This window comes from Ornithodoros turicata, chromosome 3 (genome assembly GCF_037126465.1).
Source record: "Ornithodoros turicata isolate Travis chromosome 3, ASM3712646v1, whole genome shotgun sequence".
NCBI lineage: Eukaryota > Metazoa > Arthropoda > Arachnida > Ixodida > Argasidae > Ornithodoros > Ornithodoros turicata.
Genome location: NC_088203.1, coordinates 84,984,645 through 85,001,205, shown reverse-complemented (window position 1 = coordinate 85,001,205; position 16,561 = coordinate 84,984,645). Strand labels below are relative to the sequence as shown.

The 16,561-nt window shown below is 43.5% G+C and overlaps 1 protein-coding gene across 2 annotated transcripts in view; it reads left to right on the top strand.

Annotated features, from left to right (window-relative positions):
* The window catches only part of LOC135388727 (steroid receptor seven-up, isoforms B/C-like), a 78,787-nt gene extending 62,931 nt beyond the window's left edge, over positions 1 to 15,856 (top strand). For both annotated transcript variants that reach the window (XM_064618473.1, XM_064618474.1), the window contains exon 3: positions 11,625 to 15,856. In XM_064618473.1, the coding sequence (XP_064474543.1) occupies positions 11,625 to 11,899 (275 nt within the window). In that variant the 3' untranslated portion in view covers positions 11,900 to 15,856. The remainder of the gene's footprint in view (positions 1 to 11,624) is intronic.
* Positions 15,857 to 16,561: the final 705 nt, after the last annotated feature.

The following is a 16,561-nucleotide window of genomic DNA, read 5'->3' as shown; positions in this document are numbered from 1 at the left end:
CGCCGCGTGGATCTCGTCCACCAGCTGGCCTGTATGTGGCAAGGATCTGTTTAAACAGTACAGTTAGTACGCATGTTGAAGCGGCTCCAGGAGAAACTGTGCCAACGTCCCTCTGGAAAAACGTACACTGTGAACTTTGTCACGACTTTGAAGGTGTGCGCCACGCACATTAAATCTGGTTGCCTAACATTTTACTTCCAGGATGATATTTTACAAAATTCAGAGAGCATTACAAAAGATCAGGTGACAGCACAAATATTGCTTTCATTATGTCTTGGATATCGTAGATACACGCTAATGCATATATGCAGCGCTACTGATAATGGAGTACGTGTAAGTGTCTACCATATACTATTCAACAATGTTGAGATATTGAAAAGGCGAATTTTTGGAGAACAGACAACATGCGGGGAGCGACAGGTCGTGCTATACCGACGTACTCCATTATGAAATTAGCAACATTACACCGAAAAGGGCGTGTCCCATGCACATTATTACACCTTTAAGGGTGTGAAGACGGTTATAATGTACCGGAAAACCCAGTGAAAATCTCAGACAGCACAGCCATGAGTATATGTTTCCAACCCAGCATGTCTAAGTCTTCAGCATGGCCCTGGAGCTACCAGACTCGTCCACGCTGCTGTTTTTTTATTATTCACCTTCGTCTTTATGCGAGGTATTCTACTCGTAGAGACCTGTTTCCGTGTAAACGGCCATGTTACATGATGGCGCTCTTTTCCGTGCACGCTGTGCCCACTCTTCAGAGCGTAGCTGGTGGGTGTGGAAATCAAGCGAGCGCGGTTCATCCATCTATATGCAGTCTTGCTCCCAATAATTAGTGGCTCTTTGAAATTCATTATGCGCGCTGATCGTCTTCGACTCCCCGCATTCGGGGTTCTTTCGCTTTTTTGTGTAAAAATAATTATCGCGGTTTCCTAACTTTTTTAATCGCTAATTTAATCCAGACTCTTCATCCGTAGTGTCTAATTGAGAGGGTGCACAAAACAGCATCAGCTATATACCAGTGCGCGGGCTTTTATGTTTGTGTGTGCGTGCACGATATTATGTGCAACGTGCACGTTGTATTTAATCCACTTTCCGACGCATGTACAAAAGAGAGGGGGAAGGCCGAGGATTTGAAATGAAACTCGAAGCTCCCGAAGTATGATTTCATATAATTTGAGATGCTGCAATAATTTGATACCATATGCCTGTCCTACTGCGTGCAATGCCCATATGCGAAGTCTAGCAAACTAAACTAACCTGACATTAAAATTCTGAAAACACACATAAGAAGGATGGGTGGATCAAGTAAACAAAGATCGAGCAAAAAAAAAAAAAAAAGGCCAGTTAAATATTCCAAATATGTGCAGATGTTGTTCTATGCGTGTATTATAAACCCCTGTTTGTCCTACACTCCTATACGTATACGAGTTTAGCAACGAAAAAAATAAGTAGAGTAAAGCTTGGTATGGCAAAGTAAAGCTAAGTATGGGTGGTGGTGATGTTGTGTTCGCTTGCAGCGCTTCCCCCCACGTTCTCTAAAAATAGAGCTTCACAGCATAACACGCAACAAGCCAACCATGGCTGCGAAATCCGACTGATATTCTTATCCCTCCTCCGACTTGTTGAAAGGGAGCGTACGCCTTTTTGTGACAGTTTGCATTTAACGGTCATATAGAGATGCGTGTGTCGCGTTAACGGCGTTATTTATTTATTTATTTATTTTACCCCAAGGGCCTTTACGGGCATTACATGGGGGGTGGGAAAAACAGTTAGTTACAGTACACAGACACAAGAAAAGAAGTACATTATACATACAGTTACAATTGAGAAATCAATACAGTATATAAGATATCAATAAAATGCAGAACATTTACATGTTGAAAGTGGAGATAAAAAAAAGAAAGAGGAAAAAGAGGACATAATACAAAAGAGTTAGTACACCAATAAACAACCCGAACATACTTAATACATAATAAGTAATGTTATTCTGTGCCGTCTTGAGCGTTTTATGCGAAATCTAAGAAAAAGGAGGAGTACGTTTACTCATTTTTTGGAGTTCAAATTGCCACGCCCATTTCCGGGAGTAAATGCAGGAAAGCTTACGCGAAGTTTAGAGGATGTTTACGGCGCTCGGGAGTAAACTTCGGGGCCAGAAGGTGAAACTGGCGAGTAACTGCAACCTTGGATACAAGCTTAAATTGATTCCAAGTTTACTTTCTTCTTTCCCGAACACTTTAGTGTAGCTTTTAATTTTAGGAAGTACCGTAGAGATAGAACAAATCAACCATGACTTCACAGTTTAATGACATGGCCATAGAGCCTCATCATTGATTGATCGTCAAGACTCTGCATGGCATTACCACGGAGTCCACACACACACAAGTCTGTTCATGTTTCCAATGCATGATAGAGCAATGCCATGAACGAACTGTATAAAGAGTGACTCATCTTGAGAAAATATGTGCGACTATAGGAGAGCATTTTCCTTCCCTGATTCGTGAACAGGAGCTATAACAAACCATACGAGGAAGCAAGCCGTTTGGAAGCAGGAAATGAAATTCCACAGATTATTTCTCACGTCATGGTTTTTACTTGTGCCGTTTAAAAGCGATAAAGAAAAATAACGAAATCGTATTTTTTATTTTTTTTTGAACTCAGTGACAAAAGCGAGTAAGCAAGAGGACACAGGACACATCGTTTAAATATTGTGGGCATAAATACTAGTGAAGCAAAAGTGTCCGTTTTATTTTTTCTTTCAGTTAATTAATCATTCAATAAACTGCGTAAACCACAATATAGGCCGAAAAGGACCACAGATGCGCCCCCGGCATACAAATTGTAAAAAAAAAAAAAAAAAAGAAGAAGAGAGAGATAATATTTCAAAGGAACATTACAGTGCAGAAATTTAATTCTCCTGGCTGAATGAGAGATACCGTTACCTTGACAAGAAAACAAAAGGAACGAAATTCATACATCGCGCCGTTCGTGATTGATGAGCGAAAGAAACCGCAACGCATGCTTTTCCCCTTCTCCCTTTCTTTCTTGAGGAAACCCACAATACCGAGCGAGCTCTCATTGGTCTCCTCAAACGCTCTGTCCAATCATCGTATGAGTCTGGTTTGGAAACAAAACTGCACCCAATTTTTAGAAAAACCCAAAAACTTGACAGCTACCCACGCTGGTCCCTGTCAAACACCGGGCGTTGCAAGTAAAGTGTCAAGAAGTTCGCAGAAAAATGCTGGTGCGCGCTCTATGCTCGCAAAAAGTAAAAAGTATAGAAATAAAAAGAAAGAGAGAAAAAAAAAATACTGCTGAGCAGAGGGTGACGGCGTGGAGAGAGTGGACATATACCATCTCCAGAAGAGGACGTTAGAGAGAGTCAGAAGAAGGGCATCTTTCATCGGTGGTGTCTCAGAAGTTCTCGTGGTCTGCGTTCAGCAGCTGCTGGGCAATCGCACCCTCACGAATAATCGCCCGTGAAGGAGAGAGTTTCTTCGAAATGCCGTCCGCAAAAAGAAGAGCAACGCGAGCGTGGGTTGTTGCGGGTTATATCGAGATAAATGCGGTTGTATATGCTGTCAGTGGAGGCGGTCCCAGCGGTGTCGTAAGGGAAGAGATGGCGTGGGTCTCCCCGAGTCCAAGAATTGTGGCCATGTCAACGGGAACAAGACCAGCTATTAGAAATGGGACAAACTGAAGCGGCGACGTCGCGGGAAACGCAGCGCGGGGGCGCCCTTCGTTTAGTAGTGGTGGATCAAGTTCCACCAATAGTTGTTCGCTCTTTTGCTTGGAGTGGCGAGTGGGTGGGCAGATAACCCATAACTGTGAACCATGGTGACGTAAAAATGTTGTACAAAGTGAACATTGCGTACTATATGATGCACGGACGGATCCATCCAGCTCAGCTTTATTGGTAAACAGATTAATTCAGCCCTGTCCATATATATATGTGCAGAAGGGCAAAAGTTCAGAAAGCCACGAAGTAAATTCAGTTATGAAGGAGTGAAAGGCAAACAACGAAGGTAGGGGAAGCAAAAAAGGGGGTGATTTATTAGAATTTAAACTATTAGAAGGGTGTCTAGGGGTATTGTCAACGTTGCGGCGGAATCTCCGCCTTCGTCAGGACTAAGAGATTAGAAGGGTGTCTGGAAGCTTTTGTACATGTGTAGCATGATGCCACAGTCGGGGTTCGCGACACATGGTGGCGCGAACCCCGACTGTGACGACCCCTAGATACCTTTCTAATAGTTTAAATTGTAATCAATCACCCCCTTTTATGCTTCCCCTACCTTCGTTGTTTGCCTTTCATTCCTTCATAACTATATACATATATATATATATATATATATATATAAAAGTGAAATAATAAGACTTGGATTACAGATTACAGGAACGTTAACAAAAACTAATTTATTTATTGGGCAATTTAACACATAGATTAAAAAAAGAATGGTCGACGTTTCGACAGTGGCACTGTCTTCGTCAGGACAAAAGAGGTACAAGGGTTGCATATTGCTTAAATAGGTTTCCTGGGTGACGTCACAATCGGTGCAAGTATGCCACGTGGCAGTTGTCTGAGTCATATTCTGGAACATTGTCTATGTCATAATATGTCATAATAATGTCTATGTCATAATCTATGTATTAAATTGCCCAATAAATAAATTAGTTTTTGTTAACGTTCCTGTAATCTGTAGTCCAAGTCTTATTATTTCACTTTTATTCAACTTCGTAGCCGTCTGATATATTAACCTATTTGTTCTATATATATATATATATATATATATATGTTTTGTCGTAGAGATATAACACCAATAGCGAACAGGTGCCCATTTTAAATACACAAATATACACAATAGCACGTCGTTTTCATGTTTCGTCTCTTACGGTCACCGCCTTTGAATATCATTCTTGTCCTTTGGAATGACACGGATAAGGATCGACCAAGAAACGATCTTTTGACACGGATAAGGATCGACCAATTATTGCCAACGTCAAATCACGTCACTTACTCCTAATTAAGAACAAGGCCTCAGACAGAAGAACAAGTTATGCGCCGCCGGTATGCAAAAAGGTCAAACGCTAACCCCGACTTAACTGCGATAGGAAAACGGGTGGATAGGCGGAAGTGAAGAAAAGAGAAAAACCGTCGGGGTAAAAACAAGCCACGAATTAGAATTTATACATAACTGGTCCTTCCTTTATTCGCGTTCTGATTTCACTGTACACGATCTCGTGTGCGTAACCAATCAATAAGTGATAAAGGGAGCAAAAGATTAGGAGTACAATGACCCTACACTCTGAAACAACACCGAGTCACATGAAGCAAACCTCCTGCGACTTCGTCCCAATATTTCTGTCGATGAGACAGTACGTTCTTAAACATCACGGTGAATGATTCATGAGCCTTCGGCACATGATGTCTTGGATGTTTTTTGTTTTTGTTTTTTGTTGTTATTGTTGTTTTTATTCCGTGTCAGCGCCGCGAAGCAACTGTGGCTGCGAGCGGCGTACAGATTTGGACAGATTGAGAGAGGATAGCAGGAAGGTGTGAGGGACAGGAGGGGTTAATATGCGTCCTGGGCTGACTCTTAATTGGATGTAGGTATGGTAAGAACAACATGAACATGTGGTGTCCTGCACTAGAGGAGCCGGCTATTCCGAATCACTTTTGCAAGCAAAAGAGAGGGGGTTAACTAAGACCTACAGAAGAAACCGCGATGTCAATAAGCACGATGGAAAGTGATGTTCTGGATGTGATGGAAAGATGTGGGCTCGAGTCCTGCAGCTGGCTAACCTCTTCAGTGACTCGCTTCTTTCATTGTCAATAAGCAATTTCGCAAGGACTCCGAACGCCAGTCGCCTTAGCTCAGCAAGCTGGTCCCCCAGCAGCCTCGCGGTTGTCTGACGGCGGACGATGTGGCCTATCCAGGGCCCCGTGAAGACCACATCGATGGGAACCGTATCAATGCCAGCAAAGCAAGATATGTGTTCGATGTCTCCGACATGTCTTGCGGTGTTGCCCCGGCGGCAATTTTCCTGGCTGGCTCCTGCATTTTTCCAGGGTAGCGTCGATTTTCCTGTGTCCAGGAAACATTTGAGACACAGTGGCAGTGGTGAGCGGGAAGGCTTTCTTCAACTGCTCAATTTGTTCCATCTTCATTATCATCAGCAGCTATGAAGTATTGTCTCTTTTACCTGTTCTCCAAGTAATAGTTCGTCAGAGGGAGGCAAAATTCCACCGTCGATCTGCAGGTCGTAAGCCGACACCAGGGGGCGCCTGGTCTCGTTGCCCTTCGACCGATCAGATGAGCAGAGGGAAAAGAAAGGCGAGCTTCTCCTCCACGTATACAATAGACAGGGCGTATAAGAATAGGAAGATGGGCTACGTCGGAGCATGGTCGGAGCGTAACGGGATCCGCTTTCCCTCACTCCCCTTCCCTCTCGAGCCACCCGATCCTGACACCTGCGCGTGATGCCCCGGTCGTCGGGCAGACGGATACTATACCCGTCGGAATTCGTCCGCTCTAGCTGCGAAGGTATTATGTAGCGCGCGCGCGCCACGAAGCGGAAGATGTCGCTTGCATGTACTTCCTTCAAGAAAAAAGGGGATAGAAATACAGTTTCGATACCGGTGTACAGGACCTAGCGGACATTTCCTTTTTTTTTCTTTTTTTCTTTTTTTAGGATTGAGGATATTTTAAGGATCTGGCGTGCAGTATTGTTTTACAGACGATGCACGGTTTGGAAGAAAATCGTTGCGAAATCTTCTGGTTTAACTCTGCAAAGTGACAGCCCAAGTCTCATTGGAATTCGTCTCGTCTGCCTTTGCTCATCAAGCAAGAAACAGTTGAGGAAATGAATGAACCAAAACATCCTCGCTTTCTTTGTTTTTTTTTTTTTTTTTCCTCTTATGCTGAACGAAATTATCATTTGTTTTATAAATTGCTGTCGTATACTTGGCACGAATGTGTTAGAGATTCTGGCGTTTTCGCTAGAATATCTACCACAACAGAGGAATGAAAACAACAACAAAGAAGAAACGCGACTACGACGTTGAAACTTTCACCAAATTAATAGCGACGAATAAATGAACAAGCAGTTGAGGAACAGGGCTTCTTCTTCTTTTTTTTTCACGCAGTCATGATTCCTTCTATGCGTGCAGCTACGTGTAGATTTTTACGGTCACAACTCACAAGAAGCTCATTTCGCCCACTTTCTTCTTTTCTTTCTTATCGAAACAAGTACCAAGTGCTTTCGGCACGAGCGAAAGACACAACTTCATGCGGTTCAGCAAGATGCTCGAAACAAACTTTAACAATAATCGGGGCTAAACGGATATATATGGGACAACCCAATCCCTTCCTCTCTGTATCCCTTCGCAGCATGCAGATATCATCCACAGAAGAATTAGAAGAAGAAGAAGAGGGAAAAAAAACGTGGAAAGAAGGAGATGTGGAACAAGAAGAAAGAGCTCGCACATGTAAATCAGAACATATACAGCAAACAACGGGATGTGATTATAAAGCAAACCGTGTCTTTCATTTAGCGGTCACACTTTCACAAGCAGTGGAGCGCGAAGTCGCGCTCTTCTTAATGAGAGCGCTTTCTAATTAACGGTAATTGAATATTGGGCTTTGTTATTTCCTAATTACGACATGACACGAACGCACAAACACACAGCCGGACAACAAGAAGGTCCTTCACTCTGGTGCCTGCGAGATATTATTGTTTGGCCACTGTTTTTCTTTTCTCTTGTGTTTTTTTTTTTTCTTGTGTTTCTGTATTGAGCAGCAATATATTTTTCTAGGTGGCAGCTATACGGGCTTTCATGCGCTTGACATACGTGTAGAAAAATGCGTGTTTTGTTTTGACAACGAGATTCTCGAGGGCTTCTCGTTCAGGCGGCTGGCTTTGTTGGTTATTAATCTCGTTATAGGTGCCGCTTGCAAGAATCTCGAGCCCTTGCGAGATTGGTATTGATTCGTGTTAGTTTTCGATGTCCGGCTTCTTTTTAGCGCTGTCACCGTCGAGAGAGTGTCGTTATATCGAATGCATATCGATAGAATATTGTAGTGAAGTTGTTGCTACCTTATCTGCATGCTGAAGGCAGGCTCCGGAACATCGATAACTAGTCGAGGGAGAAATCGTCAATTCTATCGTGTTAATGAAGTGAAAGCTACCCGGTGACAACGGTCGTTCCTTTTATTTTTATTTTATTTTTTTCTCGCATCGCCTGTTATTCTGATGCAGGGATGGTCAGTATTTAAATACATTGTAATTAAAATACTATTTAAAATATAAATACATGTATTTATGGCAAAAGGGCAAGGGTGCAGGTCAGCTGGTACATGGTGAAAAAATTGGAACCCGAGAAAGGGACAGAGGAGGGACGACAGGACACGTTCTACGAACGGAACGTGTCGTGTCGTCCCTCCTCTGTCCAATTTTCGGGTTCGGGTTTTCCAATGTTCGGGTTCCAATTTTTTCACACATGTATTTATATTTTGTATTTAAATACATACTCGAAAACTGTATTTATAATTATATTTAAATACTAATTTTTGGGTATTTATTCTTGTAAATACTTTACAAATACTCCTAAATACAGAATATACTGACTCATGTCTTAAAGTTGCCGTGCATTGTTGTTGCAAGTTGTTGTTGTTGTTGTTGCCGTGCATTTGACCTTTCGGGAAGAAGGGCAAGTTTGGGGCGCAGTGTTTGAGCTAGCATGCATGCGACAAACCATTTTAGATGGCGGGTTTTTCGCTGTTGTTTCGGACAATGGTCACGGCTGATTACCTTGTTGTACGAAGCATCTTCATCAAATTTAATACAAGCCTTTGTTCATCGGCACCTGTGGAGATGTTGTTCTCCTTTAAGAATCTGATTGTACGGCCGAATTGAAGACGCCGAAAAGATGCAGTCTTGGAGAAACTTCTAATATTAAAATTGCCATGATAATCTAACAAATAAATGCTATTGTTCCTTGCTGATTTGTTGTTATGATCATCGTTCGTTCTGTAATTCCAGATGACATCTTCCTCACAGTATTTGTAGCAGTAGTTACGGTATTTAAATACTGTATTTATATTTTGTATTTAAATACGTACTCATATTGAAAAGTATTTACGAAGAGTATTTAAATACACCCTTCAACCAAATATTTTGTACTTATATTTAAGTACTCAAAAAAATGTATTTATGCCCATCCCTGCTCTGATGGCACACTTCCCACGTCATAAGCGTAATGATGCTACAAGAATGCAGTCTGAATCGTTGCTACACTTGCTACTAATGTCTTGAACAGGAGTCCGATTTCTCGTTCGGAAAAATAGGCATATATGAACGTTCTGCGACAATTCTCAAAAGTATTCTTACACGACTGTCTAAAGCATGCGTGTAAAATATATTACATTAAACAGATCAAAGAAAAACAGGTGTTATTTTCCGAAGCCGTCAGTACACTTTCTACTTCAAGCATACCGAATAATTTTAGTACATACATAATATAACTTACTGTCTCGTAGCTTCCTGTCGTTGTGCTTGTCGGACGTGAAAGTTCTCTTCGAGTCTTTCCTGGCCAGCCAGCTGCACCCATTCTTAAGGCGCGCTTACCATAAAAATACGATCCATTAATTCGTATACAGAAAAAGGAAAAGAAGCTGCGTCTGTTCTTCGTCCACAACTTCAACCCCATCGCAAAATGTTTACCACATGCACGTTCTTGAACCCCCAAATCACGAATCAAGCTGTACCGATAGAATCTCTCATTCATTCAAGCAGGTGCTCCGTTATAAGAGGCACGGATACCAAAACGTATTCCCACGGCAAGACGTCGACCCAGCTGCCTGTAAACTTTAAACATGTACTCCTAACTAGCGCTTCACACAAGCGCTTGCCTACGCGCTCTCTCTGTGTGCACCAAGTAATAAAATTGTGACAGCTCGAACGCCACTTAAACACGGACTATATTTCATATCTATTCACCCTCCTTTTGCAAGCACGATAAGTAACCGACTTTATAACGACACCGAAAATAGTACGAGAAAGAGAGAGAAGAAAAAAATAATAGGCTCGAATGTGCCTTCATGTATACGTCGTATTCTTAAAGCGCACACACACAAGGCACACACCATATACCCCCTCCCTCTATAAAATAAGGAAAACAAAAGATAATACGGCGTAATAGCTCTTCGTGCCCACAGCCCTCTCTCTCTCTTGGCCCGCTTGAGAGAAAGAAATGCGAATAAGTATAGGGGGTCGCGCACACAGAGACGGCGTAGTTCAGTCCTGAAGGTCAAAGAAGTCGAGAGAAACAGCTACGGGTCTTCAAATATAGAAACGGTAATACAGGATACAGAAATGAAGGAGCGAGCACGCGCTAACTGAGAAACATGCGACCATGTTGTCGCGTGCTTGTACTTCTTGGAGGAAAAAGGATCCGTCTCCGTGAAAACAGACACTGCGTGCCAGAACAAACAATTCATGCGCAGGCAAGAACTAAGTGGTTGGGAATGAAGACGACGGTAAGCGAAGCGAAAAATGGGTGAAATTTTTTTTGCAGGAGTGAGCTTGAGGAATTTCGGATGCAGCACTTCTTGCGCTTGCAAAGTATTGCATTCTCTTCGAAAGTAATTTTTGTTTTGCCTCCCGAATAATATCAGTGTGAGCTCGGAATATAGTGCTCGGAAGGTGGTTGAAGTCGAAGGCACTGTTGAAATGTGTATCGGATCTAGAGCACTGCACGGGATCGGGCTTACCCGAAAGCCCGAACCCGGCCCGTAAAGCTTCCATTGTGCGGGCCTGGGCTGGGCACGGGTTTGACTATTATGGGCTCGGATCGGGCCCGTACATTGCCAGGTCTAGGTCTGCCTTGAGCCTGTGTTACCCCACTGTTAGTCAGAAGCGTTCAACTTTTGCAGCCCACTACACTGGGCCTTGCTGGGCCGGGTTTCTCGGGGCCGGGCCTGGGCCGCGAAATCTAGAAACTCTTCTGGCTTGGTCCGGGCCTGGGCAAGGTATGCAGCCGTCAGGCCGTGCCCGGGCGTGTAAATCAAAGGAAGGCCGGCCCGATTCGGGCGTGGGACTAAGGATGCGGCCCGTGCAGTTTCTACGATAACTCAGTGCGACACAGATGGCGTGAACTTAATGAGAGAGAGAGAGATAAAAAAAAAAAAAGAGGCCAGGGGAATAGATTTCTTCACGTTCTCGGTGTCAAGTTTGCAAAAACTTGGTGTAACCGTCTGAGTCAACATTTATAATGTGTCAGCAAGATCATAATGCTGGTACGCCAGGCCTCTTCCGCGTCATCTTCTCGTTCAGTGCTGTAACTCGTGCAAAGATGATCTGGCAACCTGGAGTGGCAACCCGAACGAAGAGTCTCGTTTTCTTCGTTTTGAAAAAAAGTCGATATGAAATATTCATTTTTCATTTGAAGCGAAAGATGCTCGAGTGACTGCGTGTGTTGTTAGAATGAGATAATGTGAAGACATACACGGGCTCACAGCTCGAGGTTGCACAAGACATAAAAGGAACTACTGTAGATATGTGCGGCTGTATATAGACATTGTGCTGATGTTATCTTTTTCTCATTGAGATACTGTTCCTTGCAGACGCCTGCGGACTCTCAGACGTCGCCCACATCGAGAGCCTGCAGGAGAAAAGCCAGTGCGCACTGGAAGAGTACTGCCGGACCCAGTACCCAAATCAGCCGACCCGCTTCGGCAAGCTCCTTCTGCGGCTTCCCTCGCTGCGAACCGTCAGCTCGCAGGTCATCGAGCAACTCTTCTTCGTCAGGCTCGTCGGCAAGACACCCATTGAGACCCTCATCAGGGACATGCTCCTCTCCGGCAGTTCCTTCAACTGGCCCTACATGCCGCTTCAGTGACCCACGTCCGGGGTCCATGCACTGGACCCCTGGAACACAACTCTGCTGCCACCCACGGCGCCGCTGTGGCCGCCTCTGGCCGCGACCAGCCCACTGGCCGCTGAGACGGCTGCGGATGCGCTGGCAGAGCCGTTTCGCCGAAATGCCAAGGCACCTCTTTAGAGGGCAAGGTCCTGCTGGTTGGAGAGAAGTCTTGTTACCACGGTGAGGGAAGTCGCTGGAGTGGTCCTGCACGAAGTTCTGAACGAGGTGCCAAAACAAGACGAGTTCGTATCCGGGAGGATGCTGTCCTGGGCTATGAAGACAGGTCCTAGAAGATTCGCGAAGAGGTGCGCTGCGTCCTGTGCTAGTCCAAGGCACGTCCGTTGAGTGAATGGTGTTGGGAGACTACACGCGGTTTGTCAAGTTGCTGGAGAGGCAGAATGCCGTAGCCAAACAAAAAGAACTCACGAAGAAGTGTGATCCTTCGTTGCCCCGATATATTTTATGCCCGTGTCGTATGCACAGGAAAAACGATAAAGCGAGTATCCTCAACTCTAGATAACGGAGGCTAAACTACAAAGACTGCATGAAAGCACTCAATCTCAAGATCTAAAAGACACGCTGTCACTTTCAAAGTCACAGCATTAACAGTACGAGCCAAGGCATGAACGAACCATTCCAGTTGCATCTGCGCACGGAAACCAACCGCACCGCTTCAGCATCCCGACCCCTACCAACAACGGCTGGAACTTCTCCTGAAAGCTTACTGCTCACCGGTGATTTCTTCAGCAGTGACAACGGGCCAAAATGTGAGGGAATGAACTTGGCGATCCTGCAAAAAGGAAGGAAGAAAGAAAGAGAGACAATGGTGAACGAAACGAGAGAGAAATGCCAAAATGTCAGTGTCTAACACTTTCCTCTATTCCAAGGACTTGTAAATACGACAAGTGCCACCACGGCCGTGGCGAGAGACTCGTTTATTTTTATTTTTCTGTCCTCAGTGTACAGTACCATCCCGCGCGCGATCTACGTGTTCTTTCTCTTCCATTTGCATCTGACCTCAGTTAATAGCGTCCGAAGCTAGGGCACACGAAAAAGAGTATCGGCTGTGCGTGTGCTAAACATACAAGTCGTGCGAATCCCATTTCTTTGCGCTGCTCATCCGAGTTAATTCCCCGTGAACGTCCCTCTCTTTGGCAAGCGGCGCAGAGATCGCGCGCGCGCGCCGAACTAGGACGACGGCAGATCCCTTCTTTCCTGGCAGGTCCTTCGTAGCGACTTTTTTTCTACACTGATCATCACGAAACGTTGTGCACTACCAAGTTTCTCTGCACTTAGTCTGTAGGCGAATATAATGTGGGTGCCAAATTGTTGGACATACGCGAGCATAGACCGTTGACGTGGAGGCGAGGAAGAATAACCAAGAAGGGTGGTCAATTATTTTACTCCCCTAGCGACATCAGTTTCATTGGCTATTCGTTTTAAATGATTCCCTCGGGGGTATGACTTTTTTTTGAAACGAGGTGTGGTGCTCTTTTTTTATGGTTTATATATATATATATATATATATTTCTTTTAACTTTTTCACGACTAAGTGTAGGAATACGTGCTACTGGAAGCGTTCTTTGAACAATCGTAGGGCGCATCCCTCAATATTTATACCATCACATGTGCGCTGTTTAATTATTGGCTGTGAACAATTTTTATAGGGAGAAGGTCGGTATAACAATTAGTGTGAAGATATTAACCTAAACGTTATCTTAACAGATTCGGAAAAGACGCGGAGGGCACGATGATTAAATGCGAGACCAAAAAAAAAAAAGAGAGAGAGAGAGAGAGAAAAGACAGCTAGAATCACAATGAAATTGCCATCAAATACCAGAGAACATTGGAGCGAGAAAGTATTACACGCGCTCACTCGCATCATATACGAGTGTAGCGCTGAATAATTAATGAAGGTGTTTCGAGCTTTCCATGAGCACAGCGTATACATCTGTGAACCGAAATAAATAATAATAATAACAATAATAATAATATTTTTTTAAATCATTCAAGGCGTTCATACGTCAAGCGTCCTGGAACAGGTGGTCGCACCAGTGCGACCTACGTTTCCATTTTTTCTCTCTATTTCTATCCTGTTCTCTTCCGTGAACCGATATACTTCTTTCTCATGCAGAGAAAGGTCCGGGTTCACAACAGGTACAAAAATGATTATTCAAAAACGCTTCAGGAGTAGCCAGCCTCGTTCATGAGTGCCACACTTTCTATTTATTATTATATTTTCGTTGACCAGACCGACCAAACCAAAACCAAATGGCTTCACTTCTTGGTTACTCTTCGGACGGTACTACATATGACATTCCTTGGACACTTCACCTGCTATGTTTGATCGCGAAGAGACTATGCAGCGCGAGCAAAACATTAACAATTTTTAAAACTCTCGTTTCCCGCCCGAACGTTTCCTGAAACTGTGAGGACCAACCGTATACGACACCTTTCTCCCTGGATCCCTCTGGTGGCTATTGTAATGAAACCCGGTTGCCTGGCGACGTGGTTGCAGAGGCGCAGTTGGTCACGTCGTAATCACGTGTCTCTGCGAGGTGGGCAATGTCGAACGAACATTGATGAAATACTGCTGTACAATATGGCTGATATGTGCAATACAGGAGGAGCCGTTATGAGCGCGAACGATAGATATATCGCGTCGAGTCAACGGTCGGATACGAATGCTCATAACTTATACGGTTGCACTTGTCACACAAAATTGTTTTTCTCAACGTACTTTACAAATAGCGCCACTGATTATTTCAAGTTGCGTATTTCGACTGATATTACTTCCATAGCAAGTGTCGCAATGAAACGATTAGATTATTAAATTATTGCTTTGAAATTGATTAATTGAATTGGATTTAATTCAAGTGTTCCGAGTTGCAATTGAATAGAAATATTAATCGTTACTACCTGAGTAGAACCCGGAGAGAGGCCTGAACGGGAGCATTACTATCGACTACATCGATGTATCTCAACATTACTAGTGTTAGGATTCCTTCTTGAACGCAACAATTGCTAGGTTGACATCTCAGCGCAGCTTTAAAAAAAACGTGCAGCAGGGCTCTTTTTCTGTTTTCAACAACTTTCAACCACATCTTCATATCCATGCCACATCCAAATCGCACCCATTCACGAATCATGTGACTGTACAATGTTCGCGGCCGAATTTGTAAATGTGTCAAAAGTGTGTGTGTGCGTGCATGTGAACGTTGTGTACATTGTATGTGTGCCGTATACTTCTACCTGTGTTTTCAGCCACCTTTGGTTCATTACTGTCGAGAGATGTCATCAGTTATGTGGCAGTGATGATAATGAAGGCGTCATTCCGATAACCATGCCGATCTCGAGATACAAAATAGTAAAAAGGGGGTGTATGTATCCTTAGAGGGGTAAAATATTTTAATCTTTTTCTTCGAGTCAAGAATTGAAAACAAAATCAAAAAGTACGAAAAGTTAGCAGGCCATGGAACCATTTCAGATACAACTGAATCTTGCTGCGGTTCTGTTTCAGATAAATACGAAAAAATGGACTGACACTCTGTAGAAATCAACAAAAGAATGTGACAGTTGACACCGTATTTAATCTTAAGATGTAGTTTTGCCGAACGTCGACGCCCATCTGAATGGATAAGCGTTCTGACGCCCCCTTTTTAATGTTTTGTGACACCGAAATTTTCTAGCAAACAACTGTTGGATATAGAAGGGGCGGTATCAATTCTGCTCAGTTGCAAAACATGAGACAATTTCCGACAACCCCGCGACTGTTTCTTGTAAGTGCACACACTTCTCTGTTTTTTCCTCTTTTAACAAACCGATGGCATTTATAGACCTGCAATCTGTCGACTTGAGTTGAACTCGCGAGGGAAAAATCGCCAGATATGAGAGTTCGACGCCAATAAAGAAATGCTGAAACTACGATCTCAACATTTGTCATGTGTCCGATTTATTTATTCATTTCATTTGTAGTACTGGTAGTGCCTCAAAAGGACAAGGACTCTGCATAACGGTAGTTTGATCACAGAGATCCGAAGATAACATAGTGACGAGGAATTACGAAAGGGAAGAAGAAGACATAACTAGGTAAGCACTACAGGTACACTGAAACTAATTATACTCGTATACAAGCCATATATACTCCGCAAGGCCAGGTTATTGCGCTTGATGTCACGGTGACGTTTCCAGGATGCTTTTGATTGGCCAGAGAAAACGTGCTTCGCTCCACAAAGGCAAAAAACAAGAGGCTTCCAACTTGGTGTGCTACTCTACAATGGCAGTGTGGCTCTGATTCCCATATGAAAACTATAAGAGTTCTTGCTAGACGATCTTGTATGTAATTTACTAACACACTGCCTCAACATGATTACACAACTACAGCTACACATACAATTTAGTACATGTAACGAGGAGGACTCTATAGATCTTAAGTGGATATTGTTAAATAATACCAGTCATTCTTGATCAGTCATTCAGGAATCATTCTTAATATCGGTTCATGAATGTGTTGTTACCTCTCCAGACATGCGAAAACAAACAAATAAATAAATAAATAAAGGAGTGAATCTGCAAAAGAATATCCTCTGCTGTGGTTTGTATGACCCCCGCATGACGTCATCTCAGACCCTGATATCT